The sequence below is a fragment of the Scyliorhinus torazame genome, chromosome 19 (genome assembly GCF_047496885.1).
Source record: "Scyliorhinus torazame isolate Kashiwa2021f chromosome 19, sScyTor2.1, whole genome shotgun sequence".
Taxonomy (NCBI): domain Eukaryota; kingdom Metazoa; phylum Chordata; class Chondrichthyes; order Carcharhiniformes; family Scyliorhinidae; genus Scyliorhinus; species Scyliorhinus torazame.
In genome coordinates, this window is record NC_092725.1 from 82233555 (window position 1) to 82261346 (window position 27792).

Genomic DNA, 27792 nt, shown 5'->3' on the forward strand with positions numbered 1-27792 from the left:
CATCTACCCTGGGGAAAAGTCTCTGACTATCCACTCTGACTATGCCCCTCATAATTTTGTAGACCTCTATCAGGTCGCCCCTCAACCTCCGTCGTTCCAGTGAGAACAAACCGAGCTTATTCAACCGTTCCTCAAAGCTAATGCCCTCCATACCAGGCAACATTCTGGTAAATCTCTTCTGCACCCTCTCTGAAGCCTCCACATCCTTCTGGTAGTGTGGCGACCAGAATTGAACACTACACTCCAAGTGTGGCCTAACTAAGGTTCTATACAGCTGCAACATGACTTGCCAATTCTTATACTCAATGCCCCGGCAATGAAGGCAAGCATGCCGTATGCCTTCTTGACTACCTTCTCCACCTGTGTTGCCCCTTTCAGTGACCTGTGGAACTGTACTCCTAGATCTCTTTGACTTTCAATACTCTTGAGGGTTCTACCATTCACTGTATATTCCCTACCTGCATTAGACCTTCCAAAATACATTACCTCACATTTGTCCGGATTAAACTCCATCTGCCATCTCTCCACCCAAGTCTCCAAACAATCTAAATCCTGCTGTATCCTCTGACAGTCCCCATCGCTATCCGCAATTCCACTAACCTTTGTGTCGTCTGCAAACTTACTAATCAGACCAGTTACTACAAACAGCAAAGGTCCCAGCACTGATCCCTGCGGAACACCACTGGTCACAACCCTCCAATTAGAAAAGCATCCTTCCTTTGCTACTCTCTGCCTTCTATGACCTAGCCAGTTCTGTATCCACCTTGCCAGCTCACCCCTGATCCCGTGTGATTTCACCTTTTGTACTAGTCTACCATGAGGGACCTTGTCAAAGGCCTTAATGACAACATCCATATAGACAACATCCACTGCCCTACCTGCATCAATCATCTTTGTGACCTCCTCGAAAAACTCTATCAAGTTAGTGAGACCCGACCTCCCCTTCACAAAACCATGCTGCCTCTCACTAATACGTCCATTTGCTTCCAAATGGGAGTAGATCCTGTCTCGAAGAATTCTCTTCAGTAATTTCCCTACCACTGAAGTAAGGCTCACCGGCCTGTAGTTCCCTGGACTATCCTTGCTATGCTTCTTAAACAGAGGAACAACATTGGCTATTCTCCAGTCCTCCAGGACATCACCTGAAGACAGTGAGGATCCAAAGATTTCTGTCAAGGCCTCAGCAATTTCCTCTCCAGCCTCCTTCAATATTCTGGGGTAGATCCCATCAGGCCCTGGGGACTTATCTACCTTAATATTTTTTAAGATGCCCAACACCTCGTCTTTTTGGATCTCAATGTGACCCAGGCTATCTACACACCCTTCTCCAGACTCAACATCTACCAATTCCTTCTCTTTGGTGAATACTGATGCAAAGTATTCATTTAGTACCTCGCCCATTTCCTCTGGCTCCACACATAGATTCCCTTGCCCATCTTTCAGTGGGCCAACCCTTTCCCTGGCTACCCTCTTGCTTTTTATGTACGTGTAAAAAGCCTTGGGATTTTCCTTAACCCTATTTGCCAATGACTTTTCGTGACCCCTTCTAGCCCTCCTGACTCCTTGCTTAAGTTCCTTCCTACTTTCCTTATATTCCACACTGGCTTTGTCTGTTCCCAGCCTTTTAGCCCTGACAAATGCCTCCTTTTTCTTTTTGACGAGGCCTACAATATCTCTCGTTATCCAAGGTTCCCGAAAATTGCCGTATTTATCCTTCTTCCTCGCAGGAACATGCCGGTCCTGAATTCTTTTCAACTGACACTTGAAAGCCTCCCACATGTCAGATGTTGATTTGCCCTCAAACATCCGCCCCCAATCTAGGTTTTTCAGTTCCCGCCTAATATTGTTATAATTAGCCTTCCCCCAATTTAGCACATTCACCCTAGGACCACTCTTATCCTTGTCCACCAGCACTTTAAAACTTACTGAATTGTGGTCACTGTTTCCGAAATGCTCCCCTACTGAAACTTCTACCACCTGGCCGGGCTCATTCCCCAATACCAGGTCCAGTACAGCCCCTTCCCTAGTTGAACTGTCTACATATTGTTTTAAGAAGCCCTCCTGGATGCTCCTTACAAACTCTGCCCCGTCTAAGCCCCTGGCACTAAGTGAGTCCCAGTCAATATTGGGGAAGTTGAAGTCTCCCATCAACCCTGTTGTTTTTACTCTTTTCCAAAATCTGCCTACCTATCTGCTCCTCTATCTCCCACTGGCTGTTGGGAGGCCTGTAGTAAACCCCCAACATTGCGACTGTACCCTTCTTATTCCTAATCTCTACCCATATAGCCTCACTGCCCTCTGAGGTGTCCTCCCGTAGTACAGCTGTGATATCCTCCCTTACCAGTAGCGCAACTCCGCCACCCCTTTTATATCCCCCTCTATCCTGCCTGAAACATCTAAATCCTGGAACGTTTAGCTGCCAATCCTGCCCTTCCCTCAACCAGGTCTCTGTAATGGCAACAACATCAGCAACTTCTCCCTGTCTGCTCTGCCTCAGAGCCACACTGTCCCTATTCCCTAGTTCTCCCTCAATGCTCTCACCTTCTGACCTATTGCTCCCGTGCCCACCCTCCTGCCATACTGAACGGGTACACATAATCCAGGGGTTGACGTGGTGCCACGAGCGGTTGCCCCACGGTTTCCCCCCCCGCGCCTCCCCTCCACCCTCCCATTGTGGCCCATCGCTGTGGAGGATCCCCGAACCCCAGCCGAGGGTCCCCCAATCCTGCCTAGCACAGGGGCAAAAAGCCCAGAGCCCCTGGGCTCTTTGCCTATGAGGAAAGATGGCTACTCACCTACTCAGCTTCCCACAGAAGCCCTTCCGCCAGGTTCACGTTTTTCAAAAGGGGTACTAATCAGCACCAGCGTGTGAGCACTTGCTGAGGAGGCCGCTGAATGACAGGAGGCCTTGGATATGGGATGGCTCTCGTTAATTGTATGGAAATAGAGCTTAAGTGGTGATATTGGTTTCTCGCCTCGCTACGGCGTGATCCTGATTTTGCCTTTGGGAGGGGGCTGGTTGGTGCCGGGCACAGTTCTCGTTTGGTCTCTCCCACTATTCACCTGCCTTGTTTCACTTGAGCAAGAGCGTAACGAGGCTGGAAGATTGCACCAATTATTCACTGTCGTGACAGTGTACACCTCAAGATCCACAACATCAGTCAATGCACATCATTTGTTAAGTTAACTACTGCTTTTGCACTGATGTCTTGTTTGTAGATAGCACGAGTAATCGTTGTAACTAATGTTAGATTCGTATGTCCAATGTGTTGTTTAGGATTGCTTTTACTGTGTGAAATCCTGTTTTTGAAATATGAACTGTAAACTTTCAAAGCTCTTATGCTTCCATTCCTCTCTGCAGGAAGATGTGGTGTCCATGTTTAAGGCTGAATGCCCTTGGTGATTTCTAATTCTCGCCACGCATGATATTGAACTAGACCTAATGGGCATCTTAGACTTGACCGCAAGATGGATCAGAGTGGGTGACGTAAGAGGTGTGTGTTCACCTGCACAATTGCCTTGCAAGGCTTTAAGTGCTCCCTGGGAAAAGGGACAGCACTCAACCTGGAATTCATTACAGGTCTCTCATTAACATATGATATGTAGATAGGAATGGCCTTTGCGACCTGTGCCGTCTCGAGGACTGTAATGCTCTCAGTGCAAAGTATATGTATCCCTGTTAAGGCCTCACCAGGGTCCAAGTGTTTGCCCAGTGCAAATATTATTTCAAACAGACACTTGTCATACTTCTGACAATTTGGTCAGCAAACCATTGTCCTGGTGATTAACTTCCAGTGAGAACAATGCGAACAAACTACGAAACTTCCCTGCGTGATCCAAATGTTAATGTTTTTTTATGGTGATGGAGAAAAAAAACATGAATTATAGACGGAAACATTGGACTTTAAAAGGACCTGAGTTTTATATTATGAAATGGACACAAACCCCAAAGATGGCTGAGAATGTACTCAGCCACTGACAGGAATCACTAGTGTGTTTCTCGAGGGGACAGTGGAACCTCTCCCTGTGTTTCCAGACAAGGTACTTCTTAAAGCATCCATTGATACTCCATTCAATTACCATCTCCGATAAAAACAAAGGAATATAAAGACTTAATGGCTATCTCATCTAAAAGACCTTGCATGTAATTGCCTACATCAATTCGTGGATTCCAGGATCCAATTGGAATACTCAAAGAAGGGAATTAAAAACTAGCTGAGAGAGCTGCCCAGGGCCTTGCCTGTGTGTGTGCTGTGAGGAAAAGCAGTTGGATGTTTTCCACAATGAAGGTGTGTGATACAGTAACATAAGCAGGAAATGGCCACCTTTTTTCCAAAATAGGTATTAACATTATGACTGTGGAAGTCAACCATCCAGCAACGGGATCACAGCTGGAAAAAGATCTAATCTCTCCACCAAACCACAAGATACCTGAATCAAAAAATCAACTATTCGCCTGCAGAAGTAAACTAAACCGGAATCAATTTGTAATGGCTGCACACGTCATCATCTATCCCACAAGTCAAAACATTTATTTATATTTATGAACTATTGGATTCAATTCTTAGTTCTAATCTACGAATGCATGTGTTTTGCATTTCTCCTCACCTTTTTCAGTAGTTAATAAACATTCTCTATTAACTCAAGAAAGCCTGGTTCAATTGGCTCCTTTTTGAACATATCTATTGGGTCTGGAAAAGTTACCCAAGGGAAAGGGAACTTTGTTAGATTAAACCTTGTTACTACCAGCAAAGCGTGGGTTGAATAAAGACATGGAGCCAGTCATCCCTCCTCACTCGGGTTTGGATTTGAGGATATCCCAACCAGACAGTGACAAATCAAGGGGTCTAACCATGATCAACAAATTCTGGGGAACCTCACATGGGGCTGGTTGTAAGAGTTTACTGCTTCTTGATGTGTGAATGACAATGGGGGGCAATAGCAAGATGATGCCTCAATATTCTGCATTGAGATGAACTGGTAATGGAATATATGGTGTTCTCATCATGCTGTTCCTTGTTGACCCATCCAGCCGTTAATGCCTTGAAGAGTGATGAGTGTGGTCATGACATCTTATTGAGCTGTGTAATTTGGAATTACAGCCACTTGTAAGCTGCAATGCATACTGACTTTGTGAGGCCATGAGTGACAGTACTACACTGTGTGGCTTTGTTGCGTGCAAGAAGTGAGTGTTGTTCAGGGTCCACAGCAGCTATATGTTGCCAAGGCTACTCAATTTTATGTGGTTTAAGTTCTTTCAAGAATTAATCCCATCATTAGGGCAGATGGTGAGTACTGATATTTACTTAATCATTATGACAGCCCCGGCCGCCCATAAGACCCCCCCCCCCCCACCCCCCCCCCCACCCCCCCGGGTGCTGGATCCCCCCCGCTCCCCCCACCAGGGCGGCTGCGGACTGAGTCCCCACCGGCCATTCGCGGTTAGAACCATGGCGTCGGGAAATCAGCTGGTTGGGAGCGGAGTATCGCAGGGAGGGTCTCTGACAATGGCCCCCCAGCCGTGCGGCATGATTCATGGACGAGCGATTCTCCGGACCCGGAGAATCACTGGAGCGGCGTCCGGCGCGATTCGGTTGTCGAACGTCGATTCTCTGCCCCCGCACCAAACGCGATTTTGGCGCAGGGCTGCAGAGAATCCAGCCCCTTAGCTGTGTACTAATGTCATGGCATTAGGCATTGTGACTTATAAGCCATGACCATAAACTGGGAATATTGAGGTTTGGAGAGAGCACGCAACTTTTGTCCAGCAGCTGTGGTTCTTGATTAACTTATCCTCCATCCCTTTTTACATGCCTCTGACAGGAACAGATGGCCAATCACACCAACTCAAATGTAGCCCCAAAGCTTAATTGATTCTCCCATAAATGTGCCCCATTAGCAATGCTCCTACAATGGGCATCTGAGCCTCAAAATCAGTACTTAGCTGAGCCTTGCTATCGCTTGAGTAAATAGTTAATAGTTTGCTTCTTCATTCAGCCTAAAATAGTCGCCCTGACCTTCTCCCCTCCCATATCTATTTTTTTCAAGCTTGTTTTTCCAACTGCGTCATTTCTCAGTGAAGGCACAGATGATGTTGCTAACATTCATGAGTGCAACAACACCTTTCAACCTCTCCCTGTCACCGTCAAGTTCCTCCAATTCTCCACAGTCACATCCTCCTAATTCCAATACCTCCTGCAACCATCCAGCCACCCCCGTTACTCTTGACCCCACTGTTGATCATGTGGTATCTTCCCCCATTCCCTTCATTACTGATGTCCTCAGTGGAGTTGGCGAGGAGGCGGGCGGCTTTTGGCCGAGTGAAGATGGCACTGTATGACATGGGGTGCGGTTTGGCATGGTGTATCCAGCGAAGTTGAGGGTGACCTGCAACTCCAGAGACTTTTATTTTGTGATGGTGGAGCCGGTGGAGGCGTTTGTAAAGGCGGAAGGAATGGGGCAGCAGTGAGGAATAGGACTGAGGCTTGGTCGTGGACTGTGGGGAGGGGAGTTGGAAGAGTATATATAGAGTTTTGTTTTATGTGTTCACTTCATGCTGTTATATGGGTCAAAGTGTGTTCTTCTATTTTGTAGCGACGGCTTGAGATTTGTATATTGCACGGGATATGTTTGGTTGAGGGGGGTATTTTTTTTCTTGTTATTTTCCTCGGACTGGGCGATGGGGAGAGGAGGGGGGGCCAGGTCAGGGGGCCCCCGCACTAGCAAGTTTAAGTTAGCTAGTGAATGGGTTTCTGGGAGGGGGGGAAGGGGTTCGATGGTAACAATGGATGGGTCAGGTCCAATGGGTCCAGAGTTACGATGATGGTGATTAGGAAGGTGGGGGGGGGGGGGGGGGGGGGGTAGGCGGGGGGCACCCGGTTAGGTTAGTTACGTGGAATGTGAGGGGATTGGGAAAACCAGAGGTTGAGGGTGCTTCCGCTCCTGAATAGTTTGAAGGCTGATGTGGCTATGCTGCAGGAGACTCATCTAAATGTGAAGAGTTAGATGAGGCTTAGGAAGGGCTGGGTTAGCTAAGTGTTTCATTCGGGGTTTGACAACTGGGCACGGGGGGCAGCGGTCTTAGTTAGTAAGAGAGTGAGGTACCAGATGGAGAAGGTGGTGGCGGAGCAGGGAGGTAGCTATGTGATAGTGACAGGGGCACTGGAGGGGAGGTTGGTGGCGTTGGCAAGCGTGTGTGATCCTAACTGGGAGGATGTTGGGTTTGTGAGGAATGTATGTGAGGCCATCCCTGACTTGGATTCACATGAGCTGATAGAGGGTGGGGACTGGAACTTGGTGCAGGAGCCAAGGTTGGCTAGGTTGCCGCTGCGCTCTAGGGTTGGGGGGGCAAAGGCGTTGACTGGGCTTATGGAGGAAATGGGAGGAGTGGAGGCGTGGAGATTTTTGCACCCAGGGGAGCAAGAATATTTGTTTTTCTCCGCGGTCCATAAGGTCTATTCGTGGATAGATCTTTTTGTGGTTGGGAAGGCGCTGTTGGCTGAGGTTAAGGGTTCGGAGTACTCGGCAATAGCAATTTCAGACCATGCGCTGCATTGGGTGGACATGGCTTTGGAGAAAGGGGCAGTGTAGAGGCAGGGGTGGAGATTGGATGTGGGGTTGTTGGGGGACCGAGGTTTTTGTGAAAAGATCAGGAAGGTAATTGAGGAATACGTGGGGTTTAATTGCATGGGGGAGGTCTCGCAGGCGGTGGTATGGGAAGCTCTGAAGGCTGTGATTAGGGGAGAGGTGATATAATTTAAGGCAAAGATGGATAAAGAAGAGAGGGTGGAGTGGCAAAGGTTGATAGGTAAGATGTTGGAGGTGGACAGGAGGTCTGCAGAGGATGCGGATCCAGCACTTTTGGAGAGAAGGAGGGAACTACAGGCGAGTTTTAATTGGTTGTCGATGAGTAAGGCGGTGCGCCAATTGAGGCGGGCAAGGGGGCAATTTATGTGTATGGGGAGAAGGTGGGTCTTATGTTGGCAGGTCAACTTCGGAGTGAGTCGGCAGCGAGGGAAATTGTTCAGGTGTCGGATAGGATTGGGAAATTGGTGGTTGCCCCGGATCAGATCAATAGGGTGCTCGAGGAGTTTTACGAAAATTTGTATGTCAGAGCCACTAGGGGAGGAGAGAGAGACGTGGGAATTGCTAGATGGTTTGGAAAACCCGAGGCTGCAGGAACAGGATAGGGTTATATTGGAGGGGACGATAGGGGAACAGGAGATAAAGGAGGCAATTGGGAGGATGCAGTCAGGGAAGGTAGCAGGGTCAGGGGTTCCCAGCAGAGTATTATAAGAAATTTGGGGATGGGTTGGCGCTGCTGATGGTAGGAATGTTTGAGGATGCTATAGGGAAGGGGTTGCTGCCACGGACGTTGGAACAGGAATCGAACTCCTTGCTGCTAAAGAAAGATAAAGATCCGACAGAGTGTGGGTCGTACAGGCCTATATCGCTATTGAATGTGGATGCGAAGATATTGGTGAAGGTGTTGGCGGTTAGGTTGGAGGAGTCCAAAGGTGGTAGGGGAAGACCTGACGGAGTTTGTGAAAGGGAGGCAGCTATTTTCGAACATTAGGAGGGTGTTAAATGCGGTTATGGCACCGGCGGAGGGGAGGGAGATAGAGGTGGTGGTAGCGCCGGACGCAGAAAAGGCATCTGATCGGGTAGAGTGGAGGTATTTGATGCCGGTGTTAGAGCGGTTTGGGATTCGTCTGTGTTTTGTGGAGTGGTACGGCTATTGTACAGGGAGCCCGAGGGCGAGTGTCTGCACAAACATTGTGAGTTTGGGGTATTTTGCTCTACACCAGGGACCAGGCAGGCATGTCCCATGTCCCCTCTGTTATTTGCGCTAGCTATTGAGCCTTTGGCTATCGCACTGAGAGGTTCGGGGGTATGGAAGGGAGAGTGCAGGGAATTTGGAACATTAGGGGCGGAATTCTCCGCAGTCGGCGCGATGTCCGCCGACCGGCGCCAAAAACACGAATCAGTCCGGCATCGCGCCGCCCCAAAGGTGGGGAATCCTCTGCATCTTGAGCGGTGGAGCCCTAACCTTGAGGGGCTAGGCCCGTGCCGGACTGAATTCTGCCCCGCCAGCTGGCGGGAAAGGCCTTTGGTGCCCCGCCAGCCGGGGCGAAACTGACTTTGCCGGGCGGCGCATGCGCGGGAGCGTCAGCGGCTGCTCACGGCATCCCCGCGCATGATCAGTGGAGGGGGTCTCTTCCACCTCTGCCATGGTGGTGACCATGGCGAAGGCGAAAGGAAAAAGAGTGCCCCCACGGCACAGGCCCGGCCACGGATCGGTGGGCCCCGATCGCGTGCCAGGCCACTGTGGGGGCACCCCCCGGGGTCAGATAGCCCCGCGTCCCCCCCCCCCCCCTCAGGACCCCGGAGCCCGCCCGCGCCGCCTTGTCCCGCCGGTAAGAGAGGTGGTTTAATCCACGCCGGCGGGACAAGCATTCCAGCAGCGGGACTTCGGCCCATCCGGGCCGGAGAATCGCTGCGGGGGGGGGCCCGCCAACCGGCGCAGTGCGATTCCCGTCCCCGCTGAATATCCTGTGCCGGAGAATTCGGCAACCGGCGGGGGCGGGATTCACGCCAGCCCCCGTCGATTCTCCGACCTAGCGGGGGGGGTCGGAGAATCCCGCCCTAGGTGTCTTTATACGTGGATGATTTATTATTGTATGTGTCAGAGTTGAGTGCGTCGATGGGGGGTTTACTGGTGATGCTCTGAACGTTTGGGTCCTTTTCAGGAGATAAGTTAAATTTGGATAAAAGTGAATACTTTGTGGCGTCCCGGCCAGGGGCGGGGGTGTGTGGGCTGGCATTCCGTAGGGCGGCGACCCACTTTAGATATCTGGGGGTGCAGGTGGCGTGAGAATGGGGGGGGGGGGCTCCGTAGGTACAATCTTACTAGCTTGGTGGGGAGGGTGAAGGCGGACTTGGCAAGGTGGGATAGTCTTCTTCTGTCGCTGGCAGGTTGGGTGCAGGTGTTTGAAATGAATGTGTTGCCGTGGTTTTTGTTTATGTTTCAGTCCTGTCGATCTTTTTAAGGAGGTGGATGATTTGTTATGTTGTAGGTGTAACATAAGCGGCTTTCTTGTGGTGCACTTGACAAAGGAAGGTTCAGACGTGGAGATAGCTTCAACACGTTTATTAAACTATTTACACTTCTATTACTCGGGTTCGACACTACTGCTCATCCTACTATAGCTACCCAGACTGACTAACCAGCTGCTGCAATCCACGTGGTGGGTGTAATATTGAATCAACCCTGTGTCTGTATTCACTGACTGTCTCCACTGGAAAGAGGCAGATCATGTGTGTGGTGTCCTTTATATATGGGTTTGTGTAATGCCCCCCTGTTGTCGTGTCACTTCCTTGTGTATCGTGAATGTCCATTGGTCGCATCCTATCTAACTGATCTGATGGTTGAGTGTGTGTGTGTGTGTGATGTTTCTGGTGCTCCCTCTCGTGTCTAGCTAGCCTACATGCATTTACATTGATGCACATCACCACATCCCCCCTTTTTTATATGTTCATATTTTCTGTACACTTTAAGACAATTGAACAAAGAACAGGTAGATAAGGTAAGGTATATACAAGTCATGGGAACAGTGATTAAACAATAAGTCCAAACCATTTGCGTGAGTCCAAAAACCATCAATCATCATGGTCAAATGTCTCTCTTGGTTATGAACGCCATCAACGTCCCTGTGCCACAGGAACCAAGAAGTGGTCAAGTCACTTTGCTGTCTGATTTGGAGTCCCTTTCTTTTTTTGATGTTTGTGATGGTGCTGTTGGATGGCATCTTGTAACTGATAAGGTATTGACGTTGAAGAGGTACCATCAACAGTATCATTCGAGGTCATGGATGTGCCATATAGTGAAGTTGGATAAGACTGTACATACTGGTTCCAGCCATGTGCTCTGCTGGAAGAGTGATCCTGCCGAGAACCGTTGAAACTTGTTGAATTGGAAACAGAATTGTTGCTCGCATAAATAACTGGTGATGGTGTGAAACTAGAACCTTGCATCTGATAGGAATATGCCGTCTGGCCAGGCTGGGGTGCAGCAAATCCTGGGCTGTAACTAAGGCATCCAGTCTGTAGTGCAGATTGAGCTTGCGGTAGTCCTCCTTCGGTCTTGATTCCATTAGTGGGAAACCGTAGTGCTGGCCTGTTTGAGAATATGCTGCATAGACTGCTGGCTGCTGCATGCCTGAATACTGGGTTTGTCCAGTATGAGCTGTCATTGGCTGCACTGCTGGTGTGGAAAGAATGTGTGGATAAAACTGTGGTGAATATTGGTGTATTCCTCTTCGACTGTAGCCGCTGCTTGTTATTACTGACCCAGTGTAATTGTTAAGTGACCCATTTCCTGTCGTTGTGGCATCTGCTGTTACCGTGAGCGTGCCATCGCTGAGGTTGCGGCACTCCCTGTCTGGAGTAAAGTCCGGCTTACGTGAATCAGAGTCAGCGGTTGGTTGCTCCCCATCTGGAGTCTGGTCTGTTTTAACTGAATCAGTGTTATTTTGTTGATGCTCCCCGTCCGGACTTAGAAGGTTCACTGGAGTCAGCTGAGATTTCTTGAAGCTGCACGTCTGGAGTCGGAACATGCAGGAATGCATTGACTTGTGGAGAGGTTCGAGCGAATGAGGGTGGATGTATGGTGGTGTCACCGGAGTCACCAGTGGTCTCACAGTGATCGTCGAGTGCCTCTGTACACACTAGCTGATGTCTGTCACTTTGCTCATCTTGCATGGGAAGTGGGATACTGTCGTCATTCGTCTCACATGCCGTGGGTAGATCCTCAGTAGCTACTTGTTGTTCACTTGGGTTGGGTAAATTGTCAGAGTCTTCATCTGGTGGTGCAAACAATGTGGGTGGACTGTCATTGTCTTGCTGTTGTCCTTCATTTGGGCTTGGACTGTCATCGTCGCTTTGTTCTTCACTGTAGCATGATAGACCGTCATGGTCATCCTGCTGTGCACTGGAGCGTGGTAGACTGTCATAGTCTTCTTGCTGTTTACTTGAGCATGGCAGACTTGCAACGACTGCCGCTAGTTGGTCAGAGGAAGTGTGTGATGTTTCTGTGCTCCCTCTAGTGTCTAGCTAGCCTACATGCATTTACATTGATGCACATCACTACAGTGGAGAAGTTGATTACCTCATTCATTTGGGGAGGGGTGTGTGTGTGTGTGGGGGGTGGGAGGGGGGGGGGGGGTGGAGAAGGTGGCTAGGATTAGGAAGGTACTTCTGCAGAGAGGACGGTAGGCATGGGGTTGGTCTTCCCGAATCTATTGTATTATTACTGGGCGGTGAATGCTGAGAAGGTGAGGAGTTGGGTTCGAGGGGGGAGTCCCAGTGGGTTGGAATGGAGGAGAGTCTGTGCAAGGGGTTGGGGCTGAGGGCGTTGGCAACAGCGCCGCTCCCGATGGTCCCGGGTAAATATTCTGGGAGTCCGCTGGTGGGGGCAAAGCTGAATATTTGGAGGGAGTTGAGGCAGCACTTTAAGTTGTGGGCGGGGTCAAAAGAAGGGGGGAGGTTGAGTTTACTATTTACCATGTATGGGACGATTATGGATTCTCTTTTGGTCTTGTTTTGCATTTGGGATGGAGGGGTGATGTTTGGGTTTGCATGTTGGTTATCTTTTGTTGGTTGTATATTTGATGAAAAAATGGAAAATGAGGAGAATAAAAAAATTTTTTTTTAAAAGGCTCTGTCAATCACATTACTATAGCTTTTGCAGGATGAAAATTTGCATAAATAACATTGAAATGGACAAAAGAATGAAAATATATCAGTATTAAACAAACTCTAAAATAAAGTAAGATTTTTAGGTAACAAATTTAATGAGTCAGCCTGTGGAATTTTTTCCTGCCTTTTACACCATATTTCTTTTCTCCCATTCTGGAAGGCATTGTTTTTCTTTCTTTGGGTTATGATTCCACAACTGATGGATACCCTCTGCTTCAGGTCAGCAATTGGCCTACAGTCCTTTCTCTGGCCCTTTCTACAAATTGATATTTCTAAAGAAGGCTGAGGCTCATCAGCAGCAAGAAACCTTTTTTAATACATGAACATGCCATGCATGTTCACTGAAACTTAACTTTGCCCGATTAAACTGTACCTTTGGAATTAAGTGTGCAGCAAATAAGAAACACATACCTTCAGATTTATAAATGGTTAAAGATGGCATGCAGCAGGTGAGTAACCTTCCTGGTGAATGTGGTGACAAGGAGCAGCTTTTCTTGTAGGGGGAGCTTTGTTGAACCAGGTGAGAGGAGCACATTAAGAAGTCTTACAACACCAGGTTAAAGTCAACAGGTTTGTTTCAAATCACTAGCTTTCGGAGCACTGCTCCTTCCTCAGGTGAATGAAGCGGTATGTTCCAGAAACATAGGTGAGAGGAGGCACTGATGCATTGCGATCGGGTAGCAGTTGTAAAGGGGAACCAGGCATACCTGACCAATGGAGGCAGGGAGGGAAAGCGGGAGGTGGCTGTGAAAGGAGAATAACGCATGGCTGACTGAAGGAGGGTGAGGTGGCAGTCCTACAAAAGCTTGTGGAGGACAGAGGGACAAAGCTGGTCTGCGCAGCAATCATCAATGTCTAGCAATGAAATGTCAAGTATGATTGTGGGGAGATCCCAACAAGTTTGGTTATGTAGGGAAGGTCAATGGTAAAGTCCTGAGAGTTGAGGGTAACAGTGGGCAGGTAATGGATGTTGGAGGGGTGGCCAATGATGTTGGATGGCAGATTGAGGGGATAGTTCCAGGGTATTGGGGGCTAACCAGCAAGAAACTCTAAGGTGAGTTACCGTTGGTCGAGGGTGATGGAGGAAAAATCAAAGATGACTAAGGGAGAGAGCAGTGTGATGGCTTCCAGTTTCAGAAATGCATGGAGCCAGGGCAGCATGGTAGCACAGTGGTTAGCACTGTGGCATCACAGCTCCAGGGTCCCAGGTTCGATTTCCGGCTGGGTCTGGTCGGAGTCTGCACTTTTTCCCCGTGTCTGCATGGGTTTTCTCCGGGTGCTCCGGTTTTCTCCCACAAGTCCCAAAAGACATGCTGTTAGGCAATTTGGACATTCTGAATTCTCCCTCTGTGTACCCGAACAGGCACCAGAATGTGGCGACTAGGGGCTTTTCACAGTAACTTCATTGCAATGTAAACCTACTTGTGACAATAAAAAATTAGTATTATTATTAAGTGGTGACAGACTAAAGGTGGAGTGGGTGTGGTGCAGTATCACAGAATATCCAGAGAATGCAAACTCCTTACAAACAGCTGGATTGATATTGTTGGGTGGAAAAGAGTGGATTCTTATCCTGGTACCATTTAAATATGGTGCTCAGATCATTGACTTTTTGAGCTAAAGGCTGGGCCTGTGACTCCTATCCACTCTTGCCACACGAGTGACCAGGCCCTGTTCTCTGCATATGGTTGGCTGCCACGCCATTGCGTTTGGCCAGCCACTCTGCCTCTTGAGTGTGAGTGCACACACTTCAGCTCCTGCCTCCGTGACCCTTAATGCAAGAAGATTCTTCCCCAGATTCCTCGCATGCACCAATTCTGGAATGTCCTCAAAAAATTCAATTAAATTGGTGAACTATGACTTACTTTTCCAGAAACCTTGTTAAGATTTTCTAATAGCACCTGTTTTTTCATGCCTTTGTATTAATCCATCTAGTGGTTCACTTTTATTTTGGAATTCCACTGAAATCTGTACCAAAGAATGCCTCATCACCCTTTATATTCCTTCATGGTGATTCCGAATGCATGCAAAAAGCCCATCACAACTATCAATCAGCCTCATCTTCATTGACTTTTTGTCTGCTGCCATCTCTGTTTGGACAGTCAATTAATTTTATGCTTGGTATAAATTTTGTGGTTTAATTAGATTTGGTATAGCTCTTAAGTATCTTGGTTTTAGGGGCAGCACGGTGGCTCAGTGGGTTAGCCCTGTTGCCTCACGGCGCCGAGGACCCAGGTTCAATCCCGGCTCTGGGTCACTGTCCGTGTGGAGTTTGTACATTCTGTTGCTAACTTTGCCTTAGTTTAATTGCTCTGTTTTATCACCTTTGCTCTTGAGTCGCCTGGTATCTTTATGATACCGCCACGTGGTTCAAGTCCAAGTAATGATCAATAATCCAATACACCGCTTAGTAAGATTTAAATCAAAGCACATTTATTATACACAGTAATCACTACTCATGTACAAATTCTACGTCTAAGCTACTTCTACAGCTAACAGGCCAATACTTAACTTGGAACTGGCCCACCAGGTCAGGGAAACAAATGGCCTTTCGTTCGGGTTCTGAGCCTGCGGGATTCGAAGTTGGTACAGATTGGTAGCTAGGAGCGCCTATCTCGTAGCAAGCGTTGAAGTAAGACTTACAGTTTTTGAGCGGCTGTTGAAGAGTTAAGAGAGCTGGAAGCGGTTGAAGAGAGGTGGAAGAGAGCGCCTTGAACTTGGGGCTCAATTCTTATAGTCCCCAGGGGCTTCCCGCCTTTCGGGGTGGACCCTGTACCTGGTCCCAAGTGATTGGACTTTGTCCCAATCACTTGGTTCGATTTTCTCCAATGCTGGAGCGGTTCCCTGATCGATGGGCGGTCTTGAGTTGGTCATTCACCTCCTTTTGTGTAGGCTTCTGCTGGCGCCGAAGAGTCTGGTTTTGCTTTATGTGTCTAAATGTTGCCTATTGTTCCCGGGGATTGCTCATTAGTATGCAGATGGCTGGTGTTTAGTTATGCTGATGGTTACTGGTAATCGATCTTGTCTGGCCTTTCCAGAGGTAAATACACAGTCAACCTGCAGCTGCTCATTTTTGTCCTGTTGGCTGACTTTCCCATCAGCCTTTGCCGTTCGCCATTTTAAATCGGGAGTTAGCCATTTTAAGTGGCTAAATTCCCTCCTTGTGATCCTAACGCGAAGCGTGAAGGATCACATAACTATGTTGTTTTCCATTCCCTAACCTGGGGGGGGGGGGGGGGGGGGGCACTTCCTTCATGGCCTCTGCACTGACCATAGCTGTGCAAAAAAAATTTAACTCACAATTCTAAGGGCGCTATGTCAAACAGGGACATGAATTACAAAACAATAAACTGGGAACCTCTAACTATCCTTCATACACTACACTCATTTAAACATTTCATTATCCTAACTTCCTCATCCATACAAACAAAATCATAGCAGTTCATACATCAGTCTTCCTGGCTTGGCAGTCAAGCTCAGGATCGTACAATTTGTTCATGAACAGTTCTTTACATTTCTTTATTTGCAATAAACGCAAGTGAATGTTCTTTATTATAGATCACGGGGGTCGGGGGTCTGGTCGTATCCGAAAATAGGGGATCTGATCCGATACACCAGGGTTCGAGTGTGGTAGGCTCTCCTTCTCCATTTCCGTAGACGCATAGTCTGCACTATGCAGCAGAGTATCGCCAATACCAGTAGGGTTTCTATTACATAGGACAGGTTATAAACCTGGCACACCAAGATGATGTGGTGTCGCTGGTGACTGGGCGCTGGGTACTGCGGGGAAGTGAAACATTAACGGCTGGGGGACTTGAAGTCATGGGGTTCGCGTTCATTCACAACCAAATGTCCATAAATATGATGCTGATCCATGTGAAGGAAGTCCTCATAGCTCTTCTCTTTCCTTTTCTTTCTTCTCTTCTCCGGTCCTGGAGCTTCTGAAGTTCTGTGGAAACAAGCATAGTGTCTGTAACTATCTTTGTTTAATATCTCGTACGATAGTGTGTCTGACCTGTAGTGCCAATTACTCTCTTTATAATTGGTCACTATGTGTGACTCCCTCTTTTTTTTCAAAAATCGAATTTTAGGACAAGACACACTTCCCAATAATGAACCAGTGCGAGCCGTCTCGCAGACTGTGCAATTTACCATCCAAATGTTTCAGGATGTAAATAGCATGTGGTTGGCAACCTTAAGGTTACCTAAACAAAACAAAACTTTTGGAACGGAAAATGCCAAAATGAGGTGCGTATGGGCCGCGACGGGTAAGAGTTGGATGGAGTCCCCGGGTAGGACGGCTACCAATGCCGTGTCTCTCCTACCCGAGCATAGTTGACCAGAGGGGGGGTTCCCAGGCAGGGCGGGTCCCAAGCCGTTTCTCCACTGCCTGAGCAACCGACAAGAACGGGCAAGAAATGTAGTCATCGTGGTGGGGCTGCTGTAGTGGTTCTACCTTCGAACCAGAAAGGCAGTTACGAACGGGCGTCTGGTTCCTTAACCAGTCTCTGCAGACAAGCTCTCAGAGGTTTCTGCTGAACTAGTGTCTGGCAATGGTGAGTCTCTGTAGGCAAGTCCTCAGAGGTTTCGGCCGAATAGACGTGGGGCAGTGAGAAACAATTCTCCTGTCGGACATACAACATTTAACAAACTTACAAACAACATAAAACATTCCACAGGTTCCATCAGAAAGGACACCACTTCACCCAAGCGGTTCCTTCAAAACATCATCTGGACACCTCAGTTCTCGGTTGCGAACAGGGTCACAAAAGAGTTCTCGGTATGGGAGTCAGACCCAAGGTCGTCATCTTCTTCCGGGTGCCAAACTCTTGAGTGTATCAGGGCTGAAAGGGCTGCGTGGTGTGAGGTGGGGTCGCTCTCGTCGTTGCGGACGAGTCGGAACGAGTTATCTCGGTGCCAATAATTGGTGTCTAGTTGTGTGGGGACAAAATCGGGGTCGTCAGTGTAGTTCAGTGGTCGGTGGTGGGATTTATTCAGGAAAGTGATCATGAAGGGATCACTCGGATCGTAGTTGGAATCGCTGGGTGTGGGTCCTGTTGCATGGGGATAGTAGGGAGGCATGCTGTGGCTATCGTCCGAGTCACAGTCGCTGTCTCTGCTGCTGCAGTCTGTGGGCGTTCCGGGACGGAGTGTATATTTAAGGGGTGGAGTCGAGGTCGAGTCCGTGGCTGGGCTGGACGTGTTGGGGAATGGTAGGGTTACGTTAGCTGTGGGCGGGGTGTGGTGTGCTGCGTCGAGCATGACGTGGTGTGCGTGGTTCGACTGTGTTCCATATGCCTTCAGCTGGTTTATATGGAACCACGATGACAGGAATGTGCTGGGGTTATATACAGAGAGCATAACTTGCTGACCTATACTGTACTCAGTCGCATGCACTGTCTTGTTGAAACAAGCCTTGCTCTGTTTCTTTCTGGTGCCCAATTTTACTGCGGCTGCTGGCTGAGCCGTTTTAACATTTTCCACTAATTGCTGTACTGCTTTCTCGTGTGTGAGGGCAGTCACTTCCGGGCTGGTCAAGTCCAAACCTAACAAATATTCTGTGCCTTTCATGGGGCGTCTGGTCATGAGGGTGTGTGGGGTGTAACCTGTGGAAGTAGAAATTGTGTTACGCAAAAACATCAGCGCAAAAGGGAGGACTGAGTCCCAAGTGGTGTTGTTCTGCTGGATCATTTTTTTGAGGGTGGATTTTAGGGTCCGATTTATGCGCTCCACGATACCACTCGACTGTGGGTGGTATGCTATGTGGAATTTTTGGGTGATGCCAAATATCGTGGGGATGTTCTGCATGACACGTCCCGTAAAATGGGAGCCTTGGTCGGATTCAATGCTGCGGGGGAGTCCCCATCTTGTAAAGATGTGGTGGTTCAAAATCTTGGCTGTGATTTTTTGCAGTGTTTCTGCGGGCTGGGAATGCTTCCACCCATTTCGTAAATGTGTCAATTACCACAAGTACATATTTATAACCATTCCTGCAAGGGGGCAATGGTCCTATAAAATCAATCTGGAGGTTAGTCCAGGGGCCATTAACGGGTCGGGTGTGGCTAAGCTGAGCCTTTTTGGCATATCTGTCCGGATTATTCTGGGCACAGATAAGACAATTCTCGATGTAATGGTTTACATCTTCCTTTAAATCCGGCCACCAACAAAGCTGCTTGAGATGGGCTGCAGTGGGATCGATTCCCTGATGTCCATGACCGTCATGGAACAAGCAAATCAGTTGATTCCTGTCCTGTTCAGGAACCACACAAAGGGTGTCTTTTAACACCACACCGTCATGTGTGGTCAGTGCATTTCTAAACCTCTCATAGGGAGCTGGATATTTTCCCTTTACAATCTCCTTGAGATTGGTGTCCTGCTTCTGGGCCTCCACTAGATCCTTGATCTTTGTCTGTGAGACCTGAACTGCACTCACTGGTGCGCTTTCGGGGGGTGTCCAAAGGTATCCATGCCTGGAACCTGCTTTAGCCAGTGCATCGCCTTTCACATTTCCAAGGGGGGAGGAACGATGGTGACTGCGGACTTTGATTAGCCCATAAGTCCTGTTCTGGGCTCGCTCTAAAATATGACCTTCTGCACTGTAAATTCTATGTAAATTCTATGACGGAGCAATGGGGCTGAGGGGAGGGGTTTTCCGTCTGTGGAAACAAATCCTCTTGCTTTCTACAGGGGCAGAAATTCTGTGAGGCTGTTGCAGACATAGAGGCTGTCCGAGTATATGTCTGCTGGGCTGGGGAAGGAATTTGGGTGTTCCACTATATACGCGATGGCCGCGAGCTCTGCTGCCTGCGCGCCTAAGTGGCCTGGAAGTTTTAACGATATTTCCTCAAGGGCGCGGTCCTGCGCATCCACGACATAGATACCGCAACCTGTTATGCGCTTCCCATCCAAGACTGTGGAAGATCCATCCACATAGATCTTTATGGGCTCACACGTGTCCGTGTGCTGGGGGCTCAGGGGTGAACTACCTATCTTTCTGGGTGGTGTTTTAGCAATAAAGGTGCCTGTGTGGAGAGATAATCTCACATTCATGGGGGGCTCCGGGGTACTGTAAGTTGTCGGCTAAATAGGTGTGCGTCTTTGTCCTTTTAACAGTGATGTCCCGTCCCTGCAAAAGAAGAGTCCATCTAGCTGCTCTAATCTGGCTTACTGTACCGTCCTTGAGTCGTCCGTCCAGTAAAAGTTGGGTGGGGGTGTGCGGTGAGAATTGTAATTGGGTTTAATCTGGTAATATATGAAAAATACTGCACTGCCCAAAATACTGCGAGTAGGTGCCTCTCACTGGCTGAAAATCCCTGCTCCACAGCATCTAAAAGTCTGGAGGCGGAAGCTACGGGCCTTAACTGGTCATGCCGTTCCTGGAGGAGCACGGCTGAAAGGGTGCGGTCTGTGGTCTCTACCTCTATAGCATAAGGGGAAAGTGGGTCTGGAACTTGTAGTGCGGGGGCTGCTATGAGTGCCTGTTTTAAAGAGTCCACAGCATCCGTATGCTGCGGAAGCCATTCCCAGGGGGCTCCTTTCTTTAGGAGGTCTGAGAGGGGTGCTGCCTTGCTGGCGAAACCGTCAATGTGGTTTCGGCAGTAGCCAACCAGTCCTAAAAACGACCGGAGGGCTGAAACGTTCTGGGGAAGGGATAATTTAGCAATCGAGTCAATCCTTTTATGCTCGATCTCACGTTTACCGTGTGTGATAATTGTTCCCAAATATATCACCTTATCTTCCAAAATCTGGGCCTTTTTGGTGTTGACGTTACAACCGATTGAGTGTAAGAGTTCCAGGAGTTCGGACAGAAGCTCAATGTGCTCTTCCTTGGTGTCTATCTGCAGTAGTAGATCGTCTACGTACTGAACCAGACATTCGGGGCGAGAGAATTTGGCTAAACCATTTGCCAGCTGTCGGTGGAAAATGGAGGTGGAGTTGTGGAAGCCTTGTGGCAGGCACGTCCACGTGTACTGCTGTGCTTTAAAGGTGAAGGCAAATTTGTACTGGCACGCCTTTGCCAATGGAATGGACCAGAATCCATTGCTGACGTCCAAAACCGTAAAGAATCGGGAATTGAGTCCCTGCACGAGCATGGTCTCGGGACTTGTTGCTACTGTGGGGGCTGCTGTGGGGGTGATTTTGTTGAGTTCCCGGTAATCGATGGTCAGTTGCCATGATCCATCGGGCTTTCTCACTGGCCAAATCGGGTCATTATTAGTGGAGGCTACTGATCTAAGTACGCCCTGCTCTAATAAGCTTTCTATTACCTTGGAGATTTCTCCCTCTGCCTCTTGGGGAAATCCATATTGTTTCTTGGGTCTAGGGTCAGATCCTGTTATTTGTACAGAACCAGTCATCCGTCCACAGTCATGCTTGTGGGTCGTGAATGCTGCCCTGTTCTTTTGCAGAACTGTCCTAACCTGCTTGTCCGTGCTAAGCGTGATCGGGTTGAACCAAAATTCGCCTACTGCGCTAATTTTATTTGTGTACTCTCCTATGTTGAGCGTTGCGGGGGCTCTTGCGGATTTTGCCATCTTCCAGTCACACTGGTTGACTGGATCGAATGAAAAATTATGGGAATTCATGAAATCGATTCCCAGAATGTGTTCTGCTGTGTGGGGCAGGTCAACTAAAACTACGGGGTGCTTGGTGGTGATGTTACCGATTTGAATGAGTACAGGGGCTGTGATGTGTCCCTGCTGTGAGTGGAATGTAAAGCCGCTGAGGGTGATAGTGGCTGTAGTGGGCCTTTTGAAACATGGTGGAGGAATTTATTGTGGTGCGAGACCCTCCTGTGTCCCAGAGAAATTCGATGGGCTGTCCCCGAATTTTCGCTGCAACAACCGGTCGTCCGGATCTATCCCAAAGGGTGTCGCAGACCCAACTGGGGGAGCCCGTACACCGTCAGTCCGTTCTGGTCAAGTCCGTCTGATCTGAACGGGCGCTGACGCTATGAATGGGCTCTGTCTTTTTCTTACTCAGAGTACCCGTCTGCTGGGCTCTCTGTGGCTTTTTAGGGGCATTGCACTCTCTTGCGTAGTGTCCCAACTGTCCGCAGTTGTAACACTCCTGTGACTTGGGTGGGGGGCTGTTCTTTCCCTCATTCACCCATGCGGAGTTCTGGTGTGTTTTTACTGCCTGCATATCTGCTTCGGCCTGCTTTTCTTCTGGATTCTTAACTGCGGGTTTACTTTGAACAGATTGCTCCCAAGAGTGGGACAATCTTTTCACTACCCACTTCTCATTATGGGCCTCCTCTGAGGGATCATAACTCGTGCAGGCTTTCTGTCCTGTTTCTGTGGCATGGGAGAAAAGGGTGCGGGTCCATTTGGCCATGTTGTCTGGGGACAAATGGGCACAGTCTAAGTCTCCAAAGACTGTTGCAAAGTGGATCCACAGGCGTCCAGCAAACACTTCTGCATTTCTGCAAGGGTGCCTCCTCCTACCTTCTGTGGGTCGGGAAGGGCTGCTGCTACTGAAGGGTCTAAACTTAAAACCGTGAGCTTTGCATGCTCTTGCTCATCCAGGCCGTACATGGTCGCCTGATGTTTAACTGTGGCAAAGAAATGGTGGGGGTCTGAGGTGGGAGGAATGGTGTGATCTTATCGCACGCGTCCCGTAATTGGGTAACTGTTAAGGGGGTGGAGTATAGAAATTCTGCATCGTCCGATGTGGCTGTGCGGTGGGTGGTTACTGGGTTAATTGGAGCTTGAACTATCTGCTGTGTGGGGTTTGGGGTGCTTTCCTTTTTTGTGGCTTTCCCTGCGCACATGTTCCCTGAACATATCTGTGCGCTGTTTCGTTCAATTCTTCCCAATCAGGGCCGTCTTCCTGATCTAATCTTTCTCCAAAGGTTTCCTGAAAACCTTTCTGAACAGAAAGCAGTGATTGCAGCTCTGCAATCTGCTTCCGGCACTTCTACGTGATCTAGCGTGCTTTGTCTTTGTTCTGTGGTGGCAGCATGGAGTGCTCTTAATGCTGCCTTGAGGTCACTACACTGTTTCTGTAATGCCTCTACCTGTTTTTCCGTTTCTTCTCGTACCAGGACTGCATGTTGCGTGTCCTGATAGGCCTTTTCGTATTGAGACTGGAAGCTGCTTAAGTGCGCCAGACAAGACCGGTGTGCCCTTTTGGCATCATCCACCTCTACATCTTTTGCTACCAACTTCCTCCTCAATTCCAAATTCTCCTTTTCTATCTCGCTTACATCGACCTTACTCATTTGATGTATGCCCTCAACTTCTTTCCGGAGCGTCCTAACGACCTCCTCTGTGCCTCGCAATTGTGCCAAGCAGGACACGATTGCCATCGGCTTGCGAGCTTTCCCTAATCTCTTTTTGTGGATCTCGCTCAGGTTCTCCCACCAAGTATGTCCTATACTCCCGGGACCTGATTCCTCATTCCAAAGGGGCCATCCTTTCCCTTTGAGATATTTCCTGATCTCTTCCTCTAAAATGGGACATTGTCCCACTCTGCTGCTGCTGGTCGCTGCGACCGCAAATTCCTCTGGGTTCATAGAATCATAGAATCATAGAAGTTTACAGCATGGAAACAGGCCCTTCGGCCCAACCAGACCATGCCGCCCAGTTTTTACCATTAAGCTAGTCCCAGTTGCCCGCACTTGGCCCATAACCCTCTATACCCATCTTACCCATGTAACTGTCTAAATGCTTTTTGAAAGACACAATTGTACCCGCCTCTACTACTACCTCTGGCAGCCCATTCCAGACACTCACTACCCTCTGAGTGAAGAAATTGCCCCTCTGGGCCCTTCTGAATCTCTCCCCTCTCACCTTAAACCTATGCCCTCTAGTTTTAGACTCCCCTACCTTTGGGAAAAGATGTTGCCTATCTACCTTATCTATGCCCCTCATTATTTTATAGACCTCTATAAGATCACCCCTAAGCCTCCTACGCTCCAGGGAAAAAAGTCCCAGTCTATCCAGCCTCTCCTTATAACTCAAACCATCAAGTCCCGGCAACATCCTAGTAAATCTTTTCTGCACTCTTTCTAGTTTAATAATATCCTTTCTATAATAGGGTGACCAGAACTGCACACAGTATTCCAAGTGTGGCCGTACCAATGTCTTGTACAACTTCAACAAGACGTCCCAACTCCTGTATTCAATGTTCTGACCAATGAAACCAAGCATGCCGAATGCCTTCTTCACCACCCTGTCCACGTGCGACTCCACCTTCAAGGAGCTATGAACCTGTACTCCTCGATCTCTTTGTTCTATAACTCTCCCCAACGCCATACCATTAACTGAGTAGGTCCTGGCCTGATTCGATCTGCCAAAATGCATCACCTCACATTTATCTAAATTAAACTCCATCTGCCATTCGTCGACCCACTGGCCTAATTGATCAAGATCCCGTTGCAATAGGTTCATTAGGCGCTGCATTGCCTGCATTGCCATCTTTCCTATCTGAATGCTGCTCTTCAGATTTCGGGACAGTGGTTTTAATCCGAATGCTGCTCTTCAAATTTGGGACAGGGGTATTAAGACGGTGCAGTAAATATGGGTACGGCTTTCGCTACTTTCCAATATACAAACTTCCGACAGTTTCATCGCAACAAAAAATCTATCAGTTTACCTTATCGCCCTGTTAGTTACGCATGCATACACACACATCCGAATTATGAGAATTGATCAGAACTGCTTGAACACTCGTCGTTTTCTGTTTCCAATTGGATCTCTAATTCAAATTCTGGGTTCTACCGGAGTGGTTTTCCACTTCTAGATTGGGTCCCGGCGGAGTCACCAAATAATGTTGCTAACTTTGCCATAGTTTAATTGCTCTGTTTTATCACCTTTGCTGTTGAGTCGCCAGCTATCTTTATGATACCGCCACGTGGTTCAAGTCCGAGTAATGATCAATAATCCAATACACCGCTTAGTAAGATTTAAATCAAAGCACATTTATTATACACAGTAATCATTACTCATGTACAAATTCTACGTCTAAGCTACTTCTACAGCTAACAGGCCAATACTTAACTTGGAACTGGCCCACCAGGTCAGGGAAACAAATGGCCTTTCGTTCGGGTTCTGAGCCTGCGGGATTCAAAGTTGTCCAGATTGGTAGCTAGGAGCGCCTATCTCGTAGCGAGCGTTGAAGTAAGACTTACAGTTTTTGAGCGGCTGTTGAAGAGTTAAGAGAGCTGGAAGCGGTTGAAGAGAGGTGGAAGAGAGTGCCTTGAACTTGGGGCTCAATTCTTATAGTCCCCAGGGGCTTCCTGCCTTTCGGGAAGTACCTGGTTTCAAGTGATTGGACTTTGTCCCAATCACTTGGTTCGATTTTCTCCAATGCTGGAGCGGTTCCCTGATCGATGGGCGGTCTTGAGGTGGTCGTTCACCTCCTTTTGTGTAGGCTTCTGCTGGCACCGAAGAGTCTGGTTTTGCTTTATGTGTCTAAATGTTGCCTATTGTTCCCGGGGATTGCTCATTAGTATGCAGCTGCTCGTTTTTGTCCTGTTGGCTGACTTTCCCATCAGCCTTTGCCGTTCGCCATTTTAAATCGGGAATTAGCCATTTTAAGTGGCTACAATTCTCCCCGTGTTGCGTGGGCTTCGCCCATAACTCAAAGATGTGCAAGGTAGGTGGATTGGCAATGCTAAATTGTCCCTTGATTGGAAAAAATGAATTGGGCACTCTAAATTTATTTTTTAAAAGTATCTTGGTTTTATTTTACTGCGTGTCCTTGTTTTGACCTTAAGGACATACATGACTTCTTCCTGTAAGAAGTGATTTTAAATATAATTGATTTCTCATCAGTCCTGTGATCATCTCTGTCCAATACGTCTGCCTCGCAAGAATGAAATATCAATAAGTCAATGGGGATGTGCAATTGTGAATTATACAAGCAAGCCTTATTTCTATTGTCAGCCATGGCTCAATAATAGCATCCTCAACCTTTGAGTCAGATAATTGTAGGTTCGAGACCCACTGGATAAACTTGGGGCTCCAAACAGAAAAGGTTGCAGTGTCATTTGTGGCAGGTTTTGCTGGGAGTTTCCCACCGGCTCTGTTGGAGAGTTCCCCACCGCTATCTCACAACACTTAATCACTCTGTTGGGCCCTGGGGAGTTTGTCACCGGTTTTGCCCACACTTAGAATTTTTTTCATCCCTGGGCAGCTAAACTCAGAGATATGGCCATCATTTTGAAATGGTGCCCCAATCTCTAAGTGAGCTTCTGGGTTCTCCCCCCCCCTCCCCCCCCCCCAACACACACACACACATGGGCATTTCCCCACAGCATCCCAACTGAGGAAACCCCAATATGGGGTCCTCCCCTCTTTAGGTTCCCCATACCCCCTTACCAGCCCCTCCGTCTTTCAGGAGCCCCACCCTGAACAGACTCTAACCTCCCAGAGGCCCTGGCTTACCTGCCCTTCATCCCCCCTATCCTTCATACCACCCCCAACCACCCTCCTTTTATGGGCATGGCCCCCTCAGGCTCTAACTTCTGACAGTGCTGCCCTGGCATGTGTGGCAGTGCTCCTGCCGGCTTTGCAGTGCCACTTGGGCACTTTGGCAGTACCATGGTGGTACTGCCAAGGTGCCAGCCTGGCAGTGCCAAGGTCCTCTCGTTCCAAGGGGAGAGCCAGCATGCCACCCTGCCACCCAGAAGCTTCCAACAGCCTGGGAGACCTTTTGCCTGGTCCATGTTTGTGTGGACCAGTACTGAACGGCACCCAGTTGGGGCATCCCTGAGGAGGCCGGTAGATCCCGGGAAGCAGGTAGATCCCAGGTGAAGTTGGTTTAAAATCAAATTAAGGGAACGAGGCTTGGTCACACCCATTATGGGCAGGATCCGGATCTCGAGGCCTCACGAGATCTTGGTAGATTTCACGAGTCATACTGGCAGCCGGGAAGCCTGCGGGCGGCTTCATCTCGCATCGACCGGCATCGTTGCACTCCTGTTTGAGCATGGCGTGGCCGGTAGATCACGCCCTTGGGTACAAAATCCAACTGATACCCTAATAGTGAGGGAGTCCTGCACTTTTTGAGGTGCCATCTTTTAGAAGAGGTATTAAGTCAAAATTGCATCTGCCCTCAGGTAGATGTGAATGGTCCCAAAGCATTTTCAAAGAAAAGCAGGGAAACTCTCCCCATGTTCTCGCAAAATGTATCATTCAACCAACATCACGAATACAAATTATCCAATCATTATCTCATTGCTGTTTGTGAGAATATTTAATTGCTTGCTTTCTATTACAACAGTGACTGCCTTTTAGAAGTGTTTCAATGACTATGACTCCATTGGAATGTCCTGAAATCATGAAATGGCACTTCAGTAAATTACAATTTTCTTACTGCAGTTGACAAAATACCATGAGTTAATCACACTGTAAAAGGAGACTTTCTTGGCAAAGTGGGTTGTGCATTTGGTGTGACTATGTCCTTAATAAAGTATACTATATCCTTTTTTCTTCATTCTCTTATAGGCTTTTTAGTGCTATTTTAGAACAAGCGACCAAAGCAGAGGGAATTAACCCAATTGGAGGTAAAGCTGCTGGATTCGATGTCAAAGCTCTAAGAGCATTCAGAGTCCTACGACCATTACGCCTAGTGTCTGGCGTCCCCAGTAAGTACCTTGGCACAGTAAAAGTGCAAAGTATAGGACCCAAGATTCTGATGGAAGACTGAATTCCATTGCCCTTTTTTGTTGTCTTATTAAACTAGTTCTAAAACCAATATCACAATATCAAAAAAATATATATGATGGAATTCCACTGAGAGTAGGCTATGGATAGGAAAATGAACAACAAACTCAACTGATGACATCAGTTTGAGGGTTGAGCTATTTCAACTCAAGTGCCTCAGTTGCATTTGATCGGCAGGAATGGGCAGCCTGCCAACTTTTATGCTGGGTCTTCCACTGGGGAGCCAGGGACCCATTTAAAGCATGAATGTATTTTTAATGAGAGGTTACATTCAACTTCTGGCAAATTTGTTGGTGAAGGAATGTGTCAAGAAGATCATGGCTAATCTGTCTACTAACTCCATTTATCTGCCTTGGCTCCACAT

General features: G+C 48.2%; 1 protein-coding gene across 5 annotated transcripts in view; it reads left to right on the plus strand.

Annotated features, from left to right (window-relative positions):
- The window catches only part of cacna1c (calcium channel, voltage-dependent, L type, alpha 1C subunit), a 1623635-nt gene that overhangs the window by 478823 nt on the left and 1117020 nt on the right, over positions 1-27792 (plus strand). For 4 of the 5 annotated variants that reach the window (XM_072484613.1, XM_072484615.1, XM_072484614.1 and 1 more), the window contains exon 1: positions 27216-27349. Coding sequence is in view for 1 of the 5 variants with exons in the window: in XM_072484617.1 (XP_072340718.1) it covers positions 27210-27349 (140 nt within the window). In the remaining 4 variants the exon portion in view is untranslated. Of the gene's footprint in view, positions 1-27209; positions 27350-27792 lie in introns of those variants that run through there. The other variant, XM_072484617.1, reaches the window with a different exon arrangement.